This window comes from Parasteatoda tepidariorum, chromosome 3, assembly GCF_043381705.1.
Source record: "Parasteatoda tepidariorum isolate YZ-2023 chromosome 3, CAS_Ptep_4.0, whole genome shotgun sequence".
In the NCBI taxonomy this organism is placed as follows: domain Eukaryota; kingdom Metazoa; phylum Arthropoda; class Arachnida; order Araneae; family Theridiidae; genus Parasteatoda; species Parasteatoda tepidariorum.
The window spans coordinates 62,337,635-62,356,224 of NC_092206.1; the positions used below are offsets into that span (position 1 = coordinate 62,337,635).

General features: G+C 28.2%; 2 protein-coding genes across 2 annotated transcripts; one reads left to right on the forward strand and one right to left on the reverse strand.

Annotated features, from left to right (window-relative positions):
* Positions 1 to 270: 270 nt before the first annotated feature.
* Positions 271 to 3,733, reverse strand: LOC122268843 (uncharacterized). Its single transcript, XM_043039452.2, has 2 exons — positions 3,581 to 3,733; positions 271 to 784 (listed from the first exon to the last, which is right to left on the reverse strand). Exons 1-2 carry the CDS (start codon positions 3,590 to 3,592, stop codon positions 371 to 373), a joined length of 426 nt encoding a protein of 141 aa, XP_042895386.1. The 5' UTR covers positions 3,593 to 3,733; the 3' UTR covers positions 271 to 370.
* Positions 3,734 to 8,755: 5,022 nt separating this feature from the next.
* Positions 8,756 to 15,018, forward strand: LOC107443431 (adult-specific rigid cuticular protein 15.7-like). The gene is made up of 4 exons (XM_071178715.1): positions 8,756 to 8,906; positions 11,670 to 11,771; positions 12,832 to 13,279; positions 14,848 to 15,018. The coding sequence occupies exons 1-3, from the start codon at positions 8,895 to 8,897 to the stop codon at positions 13,261 to 13,263; spliced, it is 546 nt and encodes a 181-aa protein (XP_071034816.1). The 5' UTR covers positions 8,756 to 8,894; the 3' UTR covers positions 13,264 to 13,279; positions 14,848 to 15,018.
* Positions 15,019 to 18,590: the final 3,572 nt, after the last annotated feature.

An 18,590-nucleotide genomic window follows, 5' to 3' on the forward strand; every position in this document is an offset into this window, starting at 1 on the left:
CGATATGAAACTCACTTATTACCTACATACGTTTTATATTTTAAAGCGGAAGAATTTAAATATTGCCTTGGGCTTTGAGACAATAATGTTATCAAGTTATAACCACATATAACGTTAAAAAAAATTGTGATAAACTTTATTTTTATAAAATTTCAATAGTTAAACCTTTTTAAATCAAACTGTAAATATTAATGAGAATATAATCCTTCTTCTCACATTCTGACAAAGTTTTAGAAATCAGATCTGTAAGAAATACATCACACAACAAAATAAGGTTTTATCAGCTTTTATTCGAAGTTTCAAGAGCATTTTATTTCACTTTTGTCATAACGTTTAGCCAATTTATTTTCTAAAAAGGCATTCGAAACATTTACTTAAGAATGGTTTTTACTAATCCTGGTGCCAAAAGACGGGAACCAAGAGGTGATATAATTCCTGGAGCAGCAACAAGTCCTGGAGCAATCAATCCAGAGTTGATAGCTAAAGGTGCTCCAATCAATCCAGAGTTGATAGCTAAGGGTGCTCCAATCAATCCAGAGTTGATGCCCAAGGGGGATCCAATCAATCTCTTTCCAATAACAGGTGCACCAATCAAACCAGAGCTAAGAAGGGGTGCTCCGATCAGACCATTGGTTCCAATCACTCTAGTATCAACAGTTGTTGCTCCTGGAATGGAGACGACGGATCCCGTTTTGACTGTTGTGGGTATAGCAAGGGGGGAGATGAGTCCTGGACCAATGAGAGTTGCTTGGGAAGCCGCCACAAGGGCAAATAAAAGAGCAATCTGAAAAGAATAAAATATCTAATTAATCAAAACTTCTGACACTCCACAAAAATCAAAATGGTATTTTATTACTAAATTCAGCAGGACTTAACGTGAAAAGTAAAGGCATTGAAAAATTTTTGTTGTTGTTTCTAATGCGACTTGCCAATATTAGCAACCCTGCTTGGTGAAATAAAGCGAATTTAAGGTAGAGGGTGCGTTTTTTGTTTTTCAATGGCGCCATCTATGACCAAGAATACGACTTCAGCCACACTCACAACACAACCCGTTTATAAGGTGGAAATCTATTCATTCATCAACAGATCATAATTTAGACCCGAACTAGAGAACGATCAATCTCCATTTCAGTACCACTAGAGATATGGATTTGTTATGGGAACGTGGAGAGCTTTGTGACCCGACAGATTTAACCTGTGCCAATCACCTTTTACTACACGGGAGTCTTCAATCGGTGCGGATCAAAGTCACGACCTTTTGAACATGGGTCGAACACCCGACCAACCAGGCTATCTCGCCCACAAAAATTGTTAATGTGTTATTATCATATCATATAACAATGAGTTCAATAAATAACAGAAATTATTATTAACGCTTAGAAGTAAAAAATGACTGAGGAATAATCTTGGTGGCTAATTGTCTTTCACTCATTTTTTGTTTAAATATGGTGGTGATATTGTTTTCTTTTTTAAACTTCACTTAATTAGCGTAGCTCACACCACAGATTGATATAACTCGAGTTCTGTGTGTGTATAACAATCTGTGGTGTTTTCAGGCGTTTATGAATAGAAGTGCACAGAAAGAGTAAAAAAATTATTTTATGATAAGTTTTTCAGTAGAATAACAAATATTACATTATTTACATCGAAACTTCTAATACATCTTTACGTATTTAGCATCAACTTAGTTCTGGAAATCTAAATTAAAATATATCAATCGAGTCCTAAAGTTTCCTCATAATTGCTTAGTTAAAATACTTAAAAGAACTGAAAAATTAAAGCATTTTTATAAAAACAATTGAAATATTCATATTTAGATCTGATTTGAATTTAATTTTACATTTTTAGAATTGAACTTTTTTTTTTTAAAGAAATTTTTTATTTTCCTTGGGGAAAAATACTGCTTAAAATGCAGTTTAAAAATTGTTTGTTATTGAAATGTTTAAAATTGCTAAAGAAGTAATTCAATGTAAAAAAAAATTGGTTGGAGTTTTTAAAGAGTTTTTAGATTATGTCACCTAACACCGGACTCATTAAGAAATAGCTTTGAATGCCAAAGAAAGATGTAAATGGGGTGATTTCAGATTTTAAAAAATTTACTTTTTAAAATTTAAGAAAAACAGACTTTTTTTAAAAATTTATACGCCATTTGAAAAACTATTTTCAAAATTCATGACCAAAATATAAGAGACATGTTCAGATTTGAAGCAATATTTAAACAAATGTGGTTTTCTTAATTTTCAATTGAATATTTCAATTTCAAAATTCAACATAAAGTTCAATAATTTGATTTTAAAATTGCATAAAAATACAACTTATATATTTACTTTTAGATTAAACGAAATGCTGTTTTTGTTCAAATTTTAATAAAAATTAAGGGTGAATATTTAAAGTCGTTTTTAATCTAAAATGGTTTTAAGGCTTTAAAAGAAAACAGATTTTGAAACAAAGTTTATATTTTAAAGACCGGATTCATACAAACATAATAAATTACACGAGACTTCAAAAGCTTAAATTTTTTAAATAAAATTAATTAATAACTGTCTCATAATTTTTAATGAGTTTTTAATCTTTCTTTCTTTGAAGTCCCAGCCGCAAAATTTAAAATAATTTTCTAAAACAGCAGGATAATTACTGAACATTTTGTTTTGTTCATGTCTTAATTACTCTGTTCTATGTGACTCTATACCGAAGGAAATGGAAATCTGTTTATGGCTGTATATGATTCAACCCATCATGTTAAATCTTATTTTATTTGTTTTTTATTTTTTAAATATCAATTGTTACACTTTGGAAAAAAATTAATAAGATTACCTTACTGTATGTTAAAAACATTTCTGGTAAAGAAAACATAATTCTGGTAATAAAACTAAAATATATGGTATTAAAACTATTCATAAGGTAACGGTCTATCGGAAATTCTGATTTTCAAAATTATAGTTCCGAATTCATTTAGTGAAAATACATAACTGAAAAGCAAATTTAAACGAATAAATGGTTTTATGTTCTAAGGTATCATAATAAAATTACCTAATTTATCATTTAATATAAGACTATATTCTGTTGGTCATTTAACAAGAACATCATTACCAAAATGTTTTCGTTAAAATTAACGTACATTTTAGTGTTCCAATAGAGCCAGAAACACGGTAAGTTTTACCATATTTTAGTAGTTTTGACCGTACTTTTTTCTCAGTGTGGCATTTCGGTAAATAACATTTTTTTTCAAAAAGCTGAAATTCCAACGCTTATGTACAAGTAACTCTTATATTCAACTTAAAACGATTTAATATAATTAATTTTTAAACCATTGCTTTCTGTACTAAATTTTTAAAAAAACATAAACAGTAAAAGTAGCTGACTGATATCATTGAAAAATTTTAGAGCTATAAAATTTTGAAATAATTCCTTTTTAATTTTATAGAAATATTGAACCCATTTTTTAAAGTTTTTATTAAAAAGGTTTAGACTCCAAAATATTTGGATTTGAAAAAACATTTCAATATATTTCATTTTTTAACGAAAAAGTACATTTTTATTACTGCAAACATAATAAAACAACAAATCAATATTGACTTACCTTAGCAATCATTGTGATGTGAGATCTTGAAGCTACTGGCTTGTTATCAATAGCTAAGATTCAAACAGTATTTATACATTTTGTTCGACCAAAAATATCGGGTGCGTGGAACGGAAGCTTTAACCATCACCGGTTTTTCTAAGGTCATTGGTTAGCCCCTCCCATCAAAGTGACCATGTAAAATGGAATACGAATAATTATTTGATTTTCAGTGTTATTTACTAATAAAGCTGTTTAATTGCATCAGATAATTCTTGACAATTAAAGGAAGTAAACAAAAGCATTTGTCTTTGCGAATTTTAAATGTATATTTTATTTTCGCGTAATAGATTTTAAAACGATTTAGTTTGTCGCGCATATTAAATTTATTACTGTAATACTTTTGCACATTGCATTAATTTTCTTAAAATTGTAAATTAAGATTTTTATTTTTTAAACACACTTTAATTTCGAAGACATAGTGCGGAGACAACTTTACTTGAGTTATCATAAGTAAAATAATGCATGTAAGCAAAAAATTATTGAGTGGGAAAAAATAGGATAAAATACTTATAAATCCTCTAATCCTAATAGTTCTATGATCATATTGTAATTTGTATGAATTACGGGGGGGGATCTAAGATATTCTGCAATTTTGCATGCAAATAGTCTCATTTAGGGAAACAATACAGCATTACGTTGATTTTTTGGATCCAAGGAACCAACAAGTAATATATTGCATTATAAATGAACATACATAATACTTTATCTGTTAAGTTGTAAAAAAATGAAAAATTTTGTAAATGATTATTTAAATACATTTTCAATTAACTCATACTCCACATCCTACATTTTTTAAAAAATTGATCACGAATAAAGAACATATTATATCTAAAACACTTCCAGATTTTGTTTAGATTTTTAACGTTACTTATTGTAAACTTTAACATTTTAGAAAGTCATTGCTGTTGACAGTCAATATTTTACGTTACGCTTGTTAAAGAGCTTATCTGTGACCAAAAGTTGCAAGTTTTTTTAAAAAAATGTTGGGCTTTAATAATTTTTATTAACCACGTAGCTCAATATTTTTTTTAAAATTTTTATCCTATTTCTATCTTATAATCTACCCTGTATGTCATTAGAAAAAATATGCTAGAAAACAGATGTACACATAATATATTATTAAACGAAAGAAAAATATTTAGGAGTTGAAAGCTTCCTTTCAACATAAAATAAAAAGTCCCCATTGTAGAATAAGCCATAAAAACATTTGATAGTAATCTATTTTAAAATCTTAATATCAAAAGTTCCAATGCGCGTCAAATATGCCAATCGTAAATCTTATAGGTTGTTGTTGTTGTCGTTGGCCATTAAGGCAAAGGGGTGTGATTGTTCTTACTTTCCAATGGCGCCATCTATGGTCAAGAATTCAACTTCTGCTATACCCATACGTCACACCCGCAAGGCAGATCCATTCATGCATTCAGAAAACAAAATTTTGACCGGAATCAAAGAACGTTCAGTCCACAATTCAGTACCCCAAGAGGTTATATTTGTTATGGGAACATGGAGGACTATGTGACCCGACAGATTTAACCAGTCACCATTCACCATTTACTAATCTTGGCTCTTAGTTTTATCATTTTCATATCGTTTATTATTATTAATATTATTATTATTTAAAATAAAAAGTCTAAGAATTCCAAAAGGAAAAATATGTTAATTGATTGTATTGTCACTCATCTTTATTAAAATTTTAAGAGTTTAAAAGATTTTTTTCAAGTTGGATTTACATTGTAATTCAGTCTTGAAAACACTCAAATATAAAAGTTAATACTCCGAATTGTTAAAAATCACAAATGTTTTAGGTGTTTAATAAAAATAGTATTTCTAATAACTTACAGTGTGTAAAAAAGAGAAAACTTAAATAACTCTTAATCTGGTGATTGGATTTTCAAAAACTAGAATTCAATCTCAATGGATTCAGGCCTTAACCTTAAATATGCCAATTAATTATGCAATGGAAAAAATTGTCATAATTTTTATATCTCGGTACTGATGAAGTGAATTAAAACCTTTTAGTACACAATTATAAAAGTCGTTTCTCTAATGAAAATTCCATGTAAAAAATCGCTTCATTTTATTTAAAAATAGTCGAAATTTTGAAATGTAAGTTATACAGGTTCTCATATTAATTGAATCTGCGTTATTTAAAACGACAAATTCCAAAATTTTGTGAACATCGATTGAGTGAGAAAATACAAATTTCAAAATACAACTTCTTTGACATTACCGAAAATTCAAAAAATTTAATCACCATTAAATGAATTAATCTTTAGACAAATTGGTAGAAGCATTCTTAGAACCTTATTTTAAAAAAGATTCAAGTCGCTTATTCAGGTCATTGGCTATTTATTGGAAAAAAAATTAACTGTATCCAGCAGGTATGAACTCATAATAAAGCTCTGATACGAAAGTAATCACCATTTAAAAGCACAATAAATGTTCATAAGAACCGTTTAGTTTCATAGATTAGTTTGAAAAATTATTGCGAATGAAAAATTATTAAATCTCGTATAAAATCTTATGAGCCGAGAAAATAAATGTATAAAAATTATGAGCCGAGAAGATGCAACATTGATGCATTGATGGAATCCTGCATTGATGGAATAGTTCTCCTGTATAGAAGAGATGCATGGTGGATAAATTTTGGTACCAGGAATCAGTGTTTGAAGGGCTAAACTACTAATAAAGTGCAAAGCTGTATAATGTACATGTATATACGTTTATACTACTGCTCTTTTTATGTTAAATGTTAATTTCACATAATTTCACATTAAAATGTTAATTTCACATGTTGTAAGATCATTTATGTCAAATATTGCAATAGTAAAAGTTCAACTTTCTTCACATATTTTATAACTGCCGTTGAACAGCTGACCCAATTATTTGGGTTTACGACTACTAATGTTCAACTTTGTAGCCTTGTAATTTGGAACCCACTCCAGAAGACAAGGGAGCTCCTGGAACAAGTATTGGGAGAAATTTTGCCTTCGTGTAGGACTTTTTTATGGAACTAACACGCATTTGCGTTACATGGAAAGGAAAACCACGAAAACCTCCCATAGTTACTCTAACCCATGATCCGTCTACCACTGAGAATATTTTACGTCTGCAGAGTGGTCGGCGCAAGCCGAATGCGGAATTCGTAACGACTAGCCATCACTGGGATTCATACCCGGTTCATTTCATTGGAAAACGAACGCTCTATTCCTTGAGTTTCGCGGCTCTTATTTTCATACTGAAGTGGTCTCGGATAGTAATATGTAAAGAAAGTTAAACATTTATATATTGTACCGGTCTCAGGTAGCTGGATCTCTTGGGCAGGCTGGTAGTAAACTGGCCACAGCTTTTAAACTGATAAATTATAGATGCTCACTTTCAAGTCATAAGTTTGGGGTCTTGTATTGCTGTTATCGATCCGAAAATAGATCATCAAGTAATGTTTTATTTGACTTTACCTATTCCAAATTGTGGCTATTTTATGATATTACATCTCTTGAGGTTTGGGTTTAAGAAAGAAATTCTAAGGATAATTGGACAAGGGTGTGTTCATGCTCTGAATTCCGAAAAAAAGTAGCAACTACCCCTACATTGATGAATCCTGAATATGTGTATAAATGACATCGATTTTATTCCTTAATTGTGAAATCTGTATTATATCTTTTAAGATTAACTGATTACGTTTCATTTCCTTTTTCTTGCATTTAATTATTCAAATAATTTTCATATCTAGAAGCTAACTAAAAAGCTTGGTGTACATTACATTTCTGCAGTAAAAGATTGATTTGAATGGTGAATTTCAATATTTTTTAATTATTTGAACTTGTTATTAAATAAAACTACCTAAGCATAATAAAGTTGAGCAAAATAATTTATTACCCATAGAAAATTACTTCAAATCTTTGTTTTCATAGGCAAATCAATAGCAATAGAAGCTCATAATTTTCTAAGGTAAAAAATAAGGGTGAACCCTAAATTTTATTCTTAATTTTCAGTCATCATTAAGCGAGCATTACATAATCATAATAAGTTTATGTAAGGCAGTTTATTTTTCAAAGCAATAATAAATTCATATCATTATTTAGTTGCTTTTATAGTTAAGTTAACAGAAGAAAAATAAAAACAGTTTTGTTATGTATGAAATGACGATTTAAATTTCTAAAGAATAAATAAACTTTTTCATTCATATTGCTTATATTTTTTATCAGTTATGCCTGCTTGCAAAGATTTTAACTGATGTTTTATGGATTGACTAAATGGGATACGAGTAAGTAAAAAGAAATGAATGATATTCGTTATATTTTTTTCTTGATGTTTTCTCTATAAAAAGAGATAAAACATGAAAATATTTGCTATCTCACAAATCAAGCAAGCTTTCCCGAAAAGTTTTATTAAGTGGTTTAAATTTAACTATAACTTTCAGAAATCAAGAACCACCGTGTGTCTTCATCATTACATATGTGATGGAATCAATCAATATTTTTTTATGTTTAACCATAAAACTTTTAAATCCTAAAACATAAAATCTTTAGTTTATTTGACATTACATTAGACCGTGTGCTCGAGTNTTTTTTTTTTTTTTTTTTTTTTTTTTTTTTTTTTTTTTTTTTTTTTTTTTTTATGCAGGACACATTTTGTTCTGTAGACTTACTTTAAGTTTCATAATTTGAAGCCATTTGAAGAAATGGTTGTCTAAAAACAAAAGCGCAATATTTTTCTTACTAAACAAGCGAATAAAGTTAAACAATGAATTTGAAAGAAATTTTTCGTATCAAAGAAAATACCACGCCTTTCAATAATTTAAAAAATACTTTTTTTAAAACCTCTCAAATCGATCTATTATTTAAAAGAAAAAATTTTCCAGCGTCCCTTCAGTCTATCACGTGTAAATGAAGTGATCACTAACTTAAATCACCCCAAACCCTACAAGAAAGCAATATTGTCAAGGTAACATATTCTGTTGAAGAAAGGTCGAATAGTTCCATCTGGTTCAAGAAATCAGGTTAGAACCAGTTTGCATATGCTAATTAGGAAGCTGCTTCAGAAGAACTAAACAATCCCTCGCACTTCTGATAAAAAGAAAATTAAAATATTCAGATGTTTGTCACTTGTTTACGCATAACTATAATTGATGCCCCACCCATCTTTGCTGATTTCTGGAATCTTTGTCCTTGAATGCACCGTTAGATTATAAGTATAAATAGATTGGTTTCGGTGTGTTTGTGCATCAAATAGATATCATCTCAGGTGATCTTTGAACGCATCCACCAAAATGATCGCTAAGGTAAGAAATTTCTGAAAATATTAGTTCTGGTTTATATATGATAATAGGCATAAATACTTATGCCCCAATAATTTTCTGTCTCTAGATTTAGTTTTTACAATCCAATAGTTACAACTTTTTTTAAAAATTTGCATCGCTAATTATAAGAATACCTTTAAATGATTGTAAAAACCATAAAATGAAATGCATTGAATAATTACATAAAGTACTGTTAAACTATCGAAAGTTTTATATTCATAAATAGTTTGATTAAGTAGCATTAAAATTTAGATGGCAGCTTTTAATGTATGTTATATAAAATGTTCGAGTTTGTCTTGCGTATCATTTTGTAGAAAAAATTCCCATAAAATTCACATTATTTAAACAAGTTTTCTCATACCTTATATGTTTTATGTTCAAAACTTTTTATTTGGCAGTACTATTTTTAAAGAAGATTAACATATTGTTATGACTGCAATGAGAAAAAAAGCATGGTCAAAACTATCAAAATATGGTAACATTTACAGTATTTCTAACTGTATGGGAACACCAAAAAGCATGGAAATGTTTACTAAGGCGCTTTTGTAATGATTTTTGTAAAATTGACAATAAAATCTAATTTTATTTTATGTGTTAATATGGTAAATGGGATAAAAGTTGGAAATTTGGTCATATTTTATCATGATAACTTAGAGCATGGCATAAAAACCATCTATGCGGTTAAATTTACTTTTCAGTTATATATTTTTTACTAAATTTATAGTAAACAAACTATAATTATGAAAACCAGAACTTCCGGTAAAACAGTTACCATATGAACGGCAAAACTACCAAATGAATAGTTTAAATACCGTATATTTTGGTTTTATTACCAGAAATATCTTTACTATACAGTACGGTAATTTCCCCAAAGTTTATTCTCATTGTGAAATAGCCTCTTTAAAAATATTAAAAAATTGCTTTAACAAATAACATTTATTAAAGATTATGTATAAAAAAAACATCAGTATTACTAAAATGAATAATAATAAAATAATGAATCCCCTGAAATTGTTTTTAGCATAAATTGTTTTTAAAATGAAGATATTTTTACTGTAGAAAATACTGTCATAATTATCGAAACTATTAAGTATAGATTACATTTTAATAACATGAAAGATAAGAAATATCCTTACGTTCTCACAAAAAAGATCAGAGGAAAAATATCAGCATAATTCGTAAAAATATCTTTATTTTAATCAGTTGCTAAATTTATATTATAGAAATAGTAAGGCCTAAAACATTGTTTGACAATATAAAGTTGTATCTTAAGTTAATAGCTTCTAATAATCTCTTTAAAATATTATAATACATAACCTTAATTAGCTTAAATTCTATCAATAGAAATAGATTGGAAATAAGCCATACTTCAGTTTAATTAATCATTGACCCATAAATAAGAAATTTTTCGATTTTGAAATGATATAAGGGAAAGAAAACAAATAAAAAAATAAAAAAGAGACCTATAAATTATCGATGAATCAGAGACATCTGAATTATCAATGAATAATTTCACCCCCCGTATGAGACATTCCTTTAAAATGAACACGAATGCCAACGTCCCATTCAGAATTTTTCTTCAAATATTAAAAAACTGTATATTTATATTTTGTTTACTGAAATAATTGTATAAATATTTAATATTAAATTTAATATATTAATGCATTAAAATAATCTTTCATAGATTTTTTAAAATTAATGGATAGATTGTAACCATCTGCATTCATCACATATACATAAAATAGATTAACTTTCAAATATTGTACCACCTATAAAATATTACTAGAGAATAATTTTGAAGTTCACTGATATGTTACTTTTATTTCTGTAAAAAAGGTTTAAAATTGGATGTCAAAGAACGATCAAGAAATAATCTATTCATTTTACTGTTCAGAGAAAAATTGTGTTTTTCACTAACTTTTCATTTATTGACAAAGGAAACATTAAATCATGTTTTATTTATTCTAAAGACAAAAATTACCAATGCTAAATTTGAAAATTATTTTAGTAGTTTGGTTTGTAAATCGCTCATAATGTATATTTTTAGAATCTTTATCAAAAATAAAGTTTTTCAAAACTAGACAAATCAGGATTCTGATATTTAAACGGAAAAAAAGATAAAAACGATACCTAAATTTATCGAAACACCATTGAGAAAGGCGGAACAGAAAGCAAAATAACCTGTTCGATTGTCACAGAAAGCAGGTGTGTTGAAAGGTTTTCCTTCGAAGTGCATACCAATTTCTTTATGCAATCATACTATGCTTAATATTTTTCATCAGGCTTACCTCTTTATTGATTCGATAAATATTGATATCGTTCTTATTCCTTCTTCCCTTTAATACTAATTTGTGACCATTAATGTGTGCAATTATTTTACTTCATTTCGGCCAAGGTTTTAAAATCATATTTAAAGAAATTGTTACGCAATTCTAAAACAACTGTAGTTGTTAAGAAACTACTAATCTATTGACTATTTATTATTTATTTATTGATAAATCTATTGATAGATTATTTCATAACTCTACAACTACTGAAATGGCATCATAACTTAGAAATGTTGCCATGAATGATGTGCAGGAATTTTAGTTAACATATGAGGAATGAAATTTAAAAATGTGGAGTATATGTTTTTTCATGGAACCAAAGAAATCATTAGAATAGGCAAAATTTTTGTATCAAAAAATATTTTTGAGTATTTATTAATTCAATAAAATAATGGATATTGGTTTCTCTTTTTTGTAGACAATTATCTTGTGCGTTGCACTTGCAGCTGTAAACGCCAATGTTCTTCTATCAGCTCCTCTTCTTAGCACAGGAGTAAGCAGTAACGTGAGAAAACAAGACGTAAGGATTGTTATTTCTCTTAATATGTGGTAAAAGTTTTAAAAAAAATGTAACTGTTGTAATTGTAATTGTTTAAGAAAACATAACGTAGGAATTGTTATTTCTCTTAATGTAATGATGAAAGTAAGAAAAAAAAACGTTTAACATTTTTATTGTACGGAAGACATCGAGTTGACATACTCTTAAGAATTTTGACAAAGAAAAAATAATAATATCAGTCAATGAAATCAGTCCCATATATTTTTATAATTCTAAGAAATATCTTCCTCAATCATGGAAAAGACGATTTCGCAAAAAAAAAAAACAGTATAAACTCGATATTATTTTACATCATATCATAATTAGGAACTTAAAAATAAAACTTTGTACTAAAAAACAAAGCAAAAGAAAAACTATTAATTTATTTTTAAGTAGCATATATTTGAAGATACTTTGCCAACTGCAAAACATCGATGTTATGATTTTATCAGGCTTGTCATATTCTTAAATTTTATTTCCGCCTGCGCTAATAGGAAAACTATTATTGCATTAAAAAGCGTTACAAAGTAATAACTTGTAGATATATTTATACTCTTTTTAGCACATGTTGACCTCGCGTGACAAATACGTCAAGCGAATTACAAGAATTCGATAATTTGAAACAGAGCTGTTTTTATATCAAGCAATTGTTTTTCATTCTTTTCAAAAATCAAGTGCTAACAGGAAAAAAATATTCATTTGAATAAAAAAAAAATTTTAATTTAAAAAAAAAAAAACACTATTTTAATAAGAGTTTTTTTTGAGTCGCACATAAAAACTCAAGTGTTCAAAAATTACCAACTATTTCATTTTAATCATAATTTTATCGGTTGAATATCTTGATGAAAAGATATCAGATCATATATTATTTTAATTGTACATCTATACTTTTAAGCGACAAAGTTCCCTTTTAAGCAGGATTATTGAACTATAACAGCTTATCGTTTCGCTTTTTTTGCTTTCACTGCCTCTGAGAAATTAATATTCCATTATATACACCATTTATACAATTAGGTTTTTAATTATGGTATCTTCTCAATAGGGTTTAGGAAATTACGCATTTAGCTATGGAATCGCTGATGGAATTGGAGCCACCAATTCTAGATCAGAAAGTGGAGACGCCGCTGGAAATAAAATTGGATCATACACTCTCACCGACGTCGACGGAAGAGCTAGAAAAGTCAGCTATGTTGCTGACGCTGCAGGATTCAGAGCTTCTGTCAGCACAAATGAACAAGGAACCGCCCTCAGCGCCCCAGCAGCCGCAGTCATCAACAGCCCTTACGCCCCACCAATAGCTCCAGCAGTTGCTCCCGTAGTACCAGCTATTGCCCCTGCCCTTGGCTTAGCTCCTTTGATTCCAGCTATTGCACCCAGCGTTTCCTCATATAGCAGCGTAGTTGGCCATGGAGCCATTCTTGGAGCACCCGGTATTCTTGGAGCTGGTATCATTGGAAAGCCTCTAATTTGGTAAATTTATGGATCTATAGGTGAGAATATAATATGGATATTTGATACACTACTTAAATAATTCTTATAACTGTTAATAATTCTTATAACAGTAAAAAATTTTAATAGCAGTTATTAATAATTCTTACATCAAAATTTCTAGAAATAAAAAATACACAATTTAGCGTATATAGTTAGTACTGTGTAAATATTCAAGAAACTTACTAAACTATTTAAATAAACAAAGGATAGCTATGAAATATATAGAAACTATGCAAGGATGATGGCAAAGTTCCGTGGTTAAAAATCTGCTTCAACCATGTGTTTTAACACGCTAATTCTGGTCGAAACTACCAGAACATGGTAAAATTTACCATGTTTCTGGCTCTAGGGGATCATCGAATAACTCGGAAGGTTTTACTTTAATAATGGTTTTGGTAATGTTAACAACAAAATATGGCTTTAAGAAAGTGATAAAATTTAGTAAATGTGGTAAAATTTGGTAATTTCATCATGATGCCTAAGAGCGGAGTTCTCCAACCCCCGGGCCGCCCAAGGAACCTTAAATTATTTACACTTTATTTACTGTGGAGTATTTCTCCCACGTTTCTACAACTTTCTGTGAACGAGAAATTAACCGTGAACTGAGGGACGTCCCCGAAAGACGCACAAATCTGCTTTTATAATTGCATTTTATTTTGAAGCCATGTTTAAATACAATAGAATTATTAAATGAAAGCAATCTAAAATATAAATAATCGACAGACCCCCTCTCAGAGGGCTGCGGTAAAATTATCAAACGTTAATCGGGTCATAGCAATAAAAAGGTTGGAGAGCACTGACTTAGAGCATGGCATAAAAATAATTCTTTACTTTTCAGTTTTGTAGTTTTTTACTAAATGTGTTGCAATAAGAAATATTAATTTAAAAGTAAAATTTCCGGTAAACGGTTACCGTTTGAGCGGAAAATTACGAAATGAATGGTTTAAATACCATTTATTCTGTTTTTATTAACCAGAATTATGCTTCTTTTTTTTCTTTTTTTTTACTTGAAATGTCATTACCGTACAGATTTTAGTAGAATTTTTTTCTGCATGCAGCTTTAACTGCAATATCGCGCAAATTGAGGTAAATTTCAAAAAGCGTCAAGTTGCACCATATTAACGTGTTAGTTAATACTTCTTAATTTAGCACGATACTGAGATTTAACTTTAAAAAATTCATAATTCAACTTATTAGCACATTAAAGTTACAGCAAATATTTACGGCATAATAGTTTACAGTACCGATATTATATTTTCACACAAAAAAGTGCACATATTAAGGATAAAAAACGGATAAGGATTTTTAAAGTTATATAAGAGCAACCCTAACTAATATGTTTTCATTGTTTTTTTACTTCTTAATTAATTTCCATCAGATAGGCAAAGTAATGAAATATATTAACGATAAAAACTCCATTAACTTAATTTACTCTCATAGTAACAACGTTTTTAATAACTTGTAAAGACTTGAATATTAACATTTCAAATTTTGACGTAATATTTATATTTCTTAGTCTTTGTAAAGACATTTCATTGACTTCTCTTTATTTTAAATACTTTTTTAGAATGCACGAGAATCTGGAACTGTGATTAAAGGACACCTCCACAAATGGGGCCAAAATATGTGATCAATATAAGTGTCTGTTATGTATCTAAAATTTGTTTTTCTAAGTTTTGACATGTCTTTCATTAGGAATTAATTATTTTATAAATAAATATTATATATTTGCCAGCAATTTCGTCTTTTTCTTTTGTTCTAAATATATGTGAATTAATCTTTAAAACTATTCCAATTCATCAATTAATAAAACAATTAAAATAGGTTATCATTCTTCAAATAAACCGCTTTTAAAGTTTTAGAAAAAATAAGGCTTTAAAAAAATTAATTCTTATAAAAAATTTTAATAAAAATCAGATGCATTTTTCTACTTACGGGTTTTAAAGTACTTGTCTTTCACCCTAAATTTAAAGTTGCAAGCAATTTTATAGTTATTAGCAAGATAATACACATTTTTCATATCTTATTTTAATATTATATATTTATAACAATTTAATGTTCAACTAAATCTTTAAAAATAAAGCCGGTTTTGGTCCGGAAAGTCTCCGCAGTTTAAGGCTTTGCAATTGCATGGCCAATAGTATGACTGCGGCAAAGTGCCCAGCATTGCGCATCAGCCGCTTTTTATTTCGTTGACAATTCGGTTCCACCCATCTGAAACTGGGTAGGCTATCCCATGACCTTTCTTCTTAATGATATGTCAATCTCTTATCTTAAGCATTGCCCCATCAAGCATAAAAACAAACCTTCAGGAACCTAAAACAGATATTTGATATGTGCTCGTGTTATATGGCATGCAAAATGATTACTAAAACAATAATAACAGTTTTCATAATAATAATAAAGCAAAGCAAATTTAAAATAAGCAAAAAAGAACTTTTATTTTTAAAAAAAAATAGGATTTATTTATTTATAAACTCTGTTGATATTTTTAAAACACCAAACTTAAACAATGAAATTTTTAAAAAATGCCATGATAACTTATTAAAGAAGGATTATATTCTATTTGCTGTTAAGGCGACTTTTAATGAATAAATTTTTAGCTTGTAAAGAAAAATACATTAAAATAGTAATAATAATAATAAATAAATAAGTGAAAAGAAATTAACCACTTAGATAAGAATTATGTTGCTGAAGCAGTGAAAAATACATTACTTTCACAGCCGATAGATGGCGCTCAGTATCTTATTTAAAGTTCAATCGTTTCTCTTTCAGCTCCCTTAATATACCCCAGGATATCAATTTTCCTTCTCGAAGTAACATGGGCAAACTCTTCAATGATCAGTGTGCATGCGTTCATGATTTATTTATTTTTGATTCAGTTTCGAGGATTCGGATCGTCAATTATTTAAAAAATATATATTAATTTTGAAATAGGTCATCATGAATCAACTTCTTTAACAGAAAAGTAAATGAAACGCATTAACATGGTACAAATAATAAACCGCAATAAATATTTTTTATGCATCTTCTAAAATGTGCTTTGCGTTTAGCTGATTGATTTTATCAAAGTCAAATGATCAATCTTATTTCATTTTACATTACGTTGGTAGAAGAAACTATAAAATAAATAAATGAATTGAAATATATATCAAACTTTTCGCCAATAGTCCATTGTGCAGCTCTAGTGCGACGTAAATCAACTACAACTACAGTATCAATCTTCATCTAAATCAAAACATTCATCCACTTGAATACTTTTAAGTGGAATAGTTGAATAAGTTCATTTCTGGAATCTCAATTTCAAATCTTTGTCCATTCTTTTTGCTTCAAATCATGCATTTTATTAAATAAATTAATATAGAAATTTAAATTAAAATAGATAAATGTAGATTATAATAAACAACACAGTTTTAATATTTTCATTTTTTTACGTAAATTGTGCATTTACAATTCAAAAAGAGGACTAAAACGAGGCTATGCTGAAAAGCGAAAATATAGTAATCTATCCTATTTTTTACATAATACTGTAAAAAAATTCCGCATCAAATTATAGTATACTTTGGATGAATCAGCCGCACAATCCGTTTTACCGTGAAACATAATATCATAACTTTTACAGTAATATTTACTTAATTAGAACGACTCTGAGATTTCAGGGTAATTATTATTGTAAAAATTACGGCACATCAGACTTTTTGTTCCGTAACATGTTCCGATAAAAATGGACGTTACGGTAAGAAGTACCGGCACCCAGAATGATGGTAATTTTACCATAATTTGATCAGGAATTTTTTATAGTGTAATACATGACATTATTAAGAAAACTTTTATGGTTTTCGTCATTCTTTAAGGTTAATTCGTTATTTAAGGCTAATTTCGGGTATCAAAACGGATTTATATTTTTGAAAAGGAAAAAAATTAAAAAGAACAAAAAATTTGAAAAATAATATCTGAAAGCTACTTTGTTTAATACTATATAAAAAAAATTCCTTGAAATTTTTTTTTTAATCCTTGTTTGAGCCGTGCATTCATCATGCAATCTTTAAAAGATGAAAAATGTAAGAACTGAAATGTTCCGATTCATTTTAAAATATAATTTTCACTAAGTCTTACATCAAATCGGATTAATTTTCTAAGCATTCCCTTCATTTTTAATATGAAATAGATTTTTAATTGAGCATAAATAACATTATTGCTGCATATAATATCAATACAATAAAATTTACGCAGATTAGTAAATAGTTTTGTAAGCACATTCGTTAATTTTTAAGAATAGCTACATGAATTTGATACGCGTTTATATGCTTCAGTAAAATCTACAATTTGAGATGAATTCAAAAATGAAAATTCAATTATAATTTTAAAGTTATTTTGTTGAACATACGTATTAAATAAATAACATTTTTCAATAAGTGTATCATTAAAAAATTTCTTAAGCTACTCATTTTTAGAATATTTAAGCGTGCCACTTGCAATGTTCAGGTTCCTTTCCTCAAAAAAAATTTTTTTTGAAGCTTATATCAAGCGGTTTTTCCTTTATTTTAAAAGGGTTTGATTTTTTATGTGGTGTAATTAAAACTATTTCTGCGCCATATTACTTTATAAGCAATGTATTACGTGTGAGCGCCTTCTTTTTCAGTGCAATAACTAAAAATTTCTAAAATTAAATTATACATTAAAAGTGTTCCCTCTGATGTAGTATTTAATTAGGCATATATTTTACAAGTTCCGTTATCACAATTCATAGAAGAATTATAAAACTCAAATTTAATGTTAGTGTTCCCCCCCCCCCAAAAAAAAACAATCAATTTTACGACAAGAAACAAAAGTGATCGTTATTATTTCTGATTAATTTTGTTTCTGAAGTAATAATTAGTTTTATGATTAATAATAATTTAAATTTTATTCCTCGTCTCAATGATCACATGCTTAATGAAAAAAAAAGGAAAAAAACTAGAAAGAATATATGTGGAGAAATACTTGTCGATCGGGTAAGTTATCTTTAAAAAGCGACATCATTGTGTAAAGAAATGTATGACAAAAAATACTGATCACATAAAGGTTTCATTTCGTTTATGAAACTATGAAAAATTAAAATTATTATCTTATGGAAATCATTTCAAAAGAATAATTAATTTTTGCACTATATTAAAATAAACGAAAATACTCTTGATGCAATTATATTGTACTTAGAGGGCCCATATTTTCCCGTGCACACTAATCAATCTACATGATATAAATGCAATTATTCTTTTTGTTGAAAAATTAATTATTCCTTATGAATCAAAAATCATTAACTAAAATGTA

What these genes read in the sequence shown, in the direction of transcription:
- LOC107443431 (XM_071178715.1), top strand. An exon ending in GTAACGTGAGAAAACAAGAC is followed by an intron (nt 11,772 to 12,831) that starts GTAAGGATTGTT and finishes TCTTCTCAATAG; the next exon opens with GGTTTAGGAAATTACGCATT.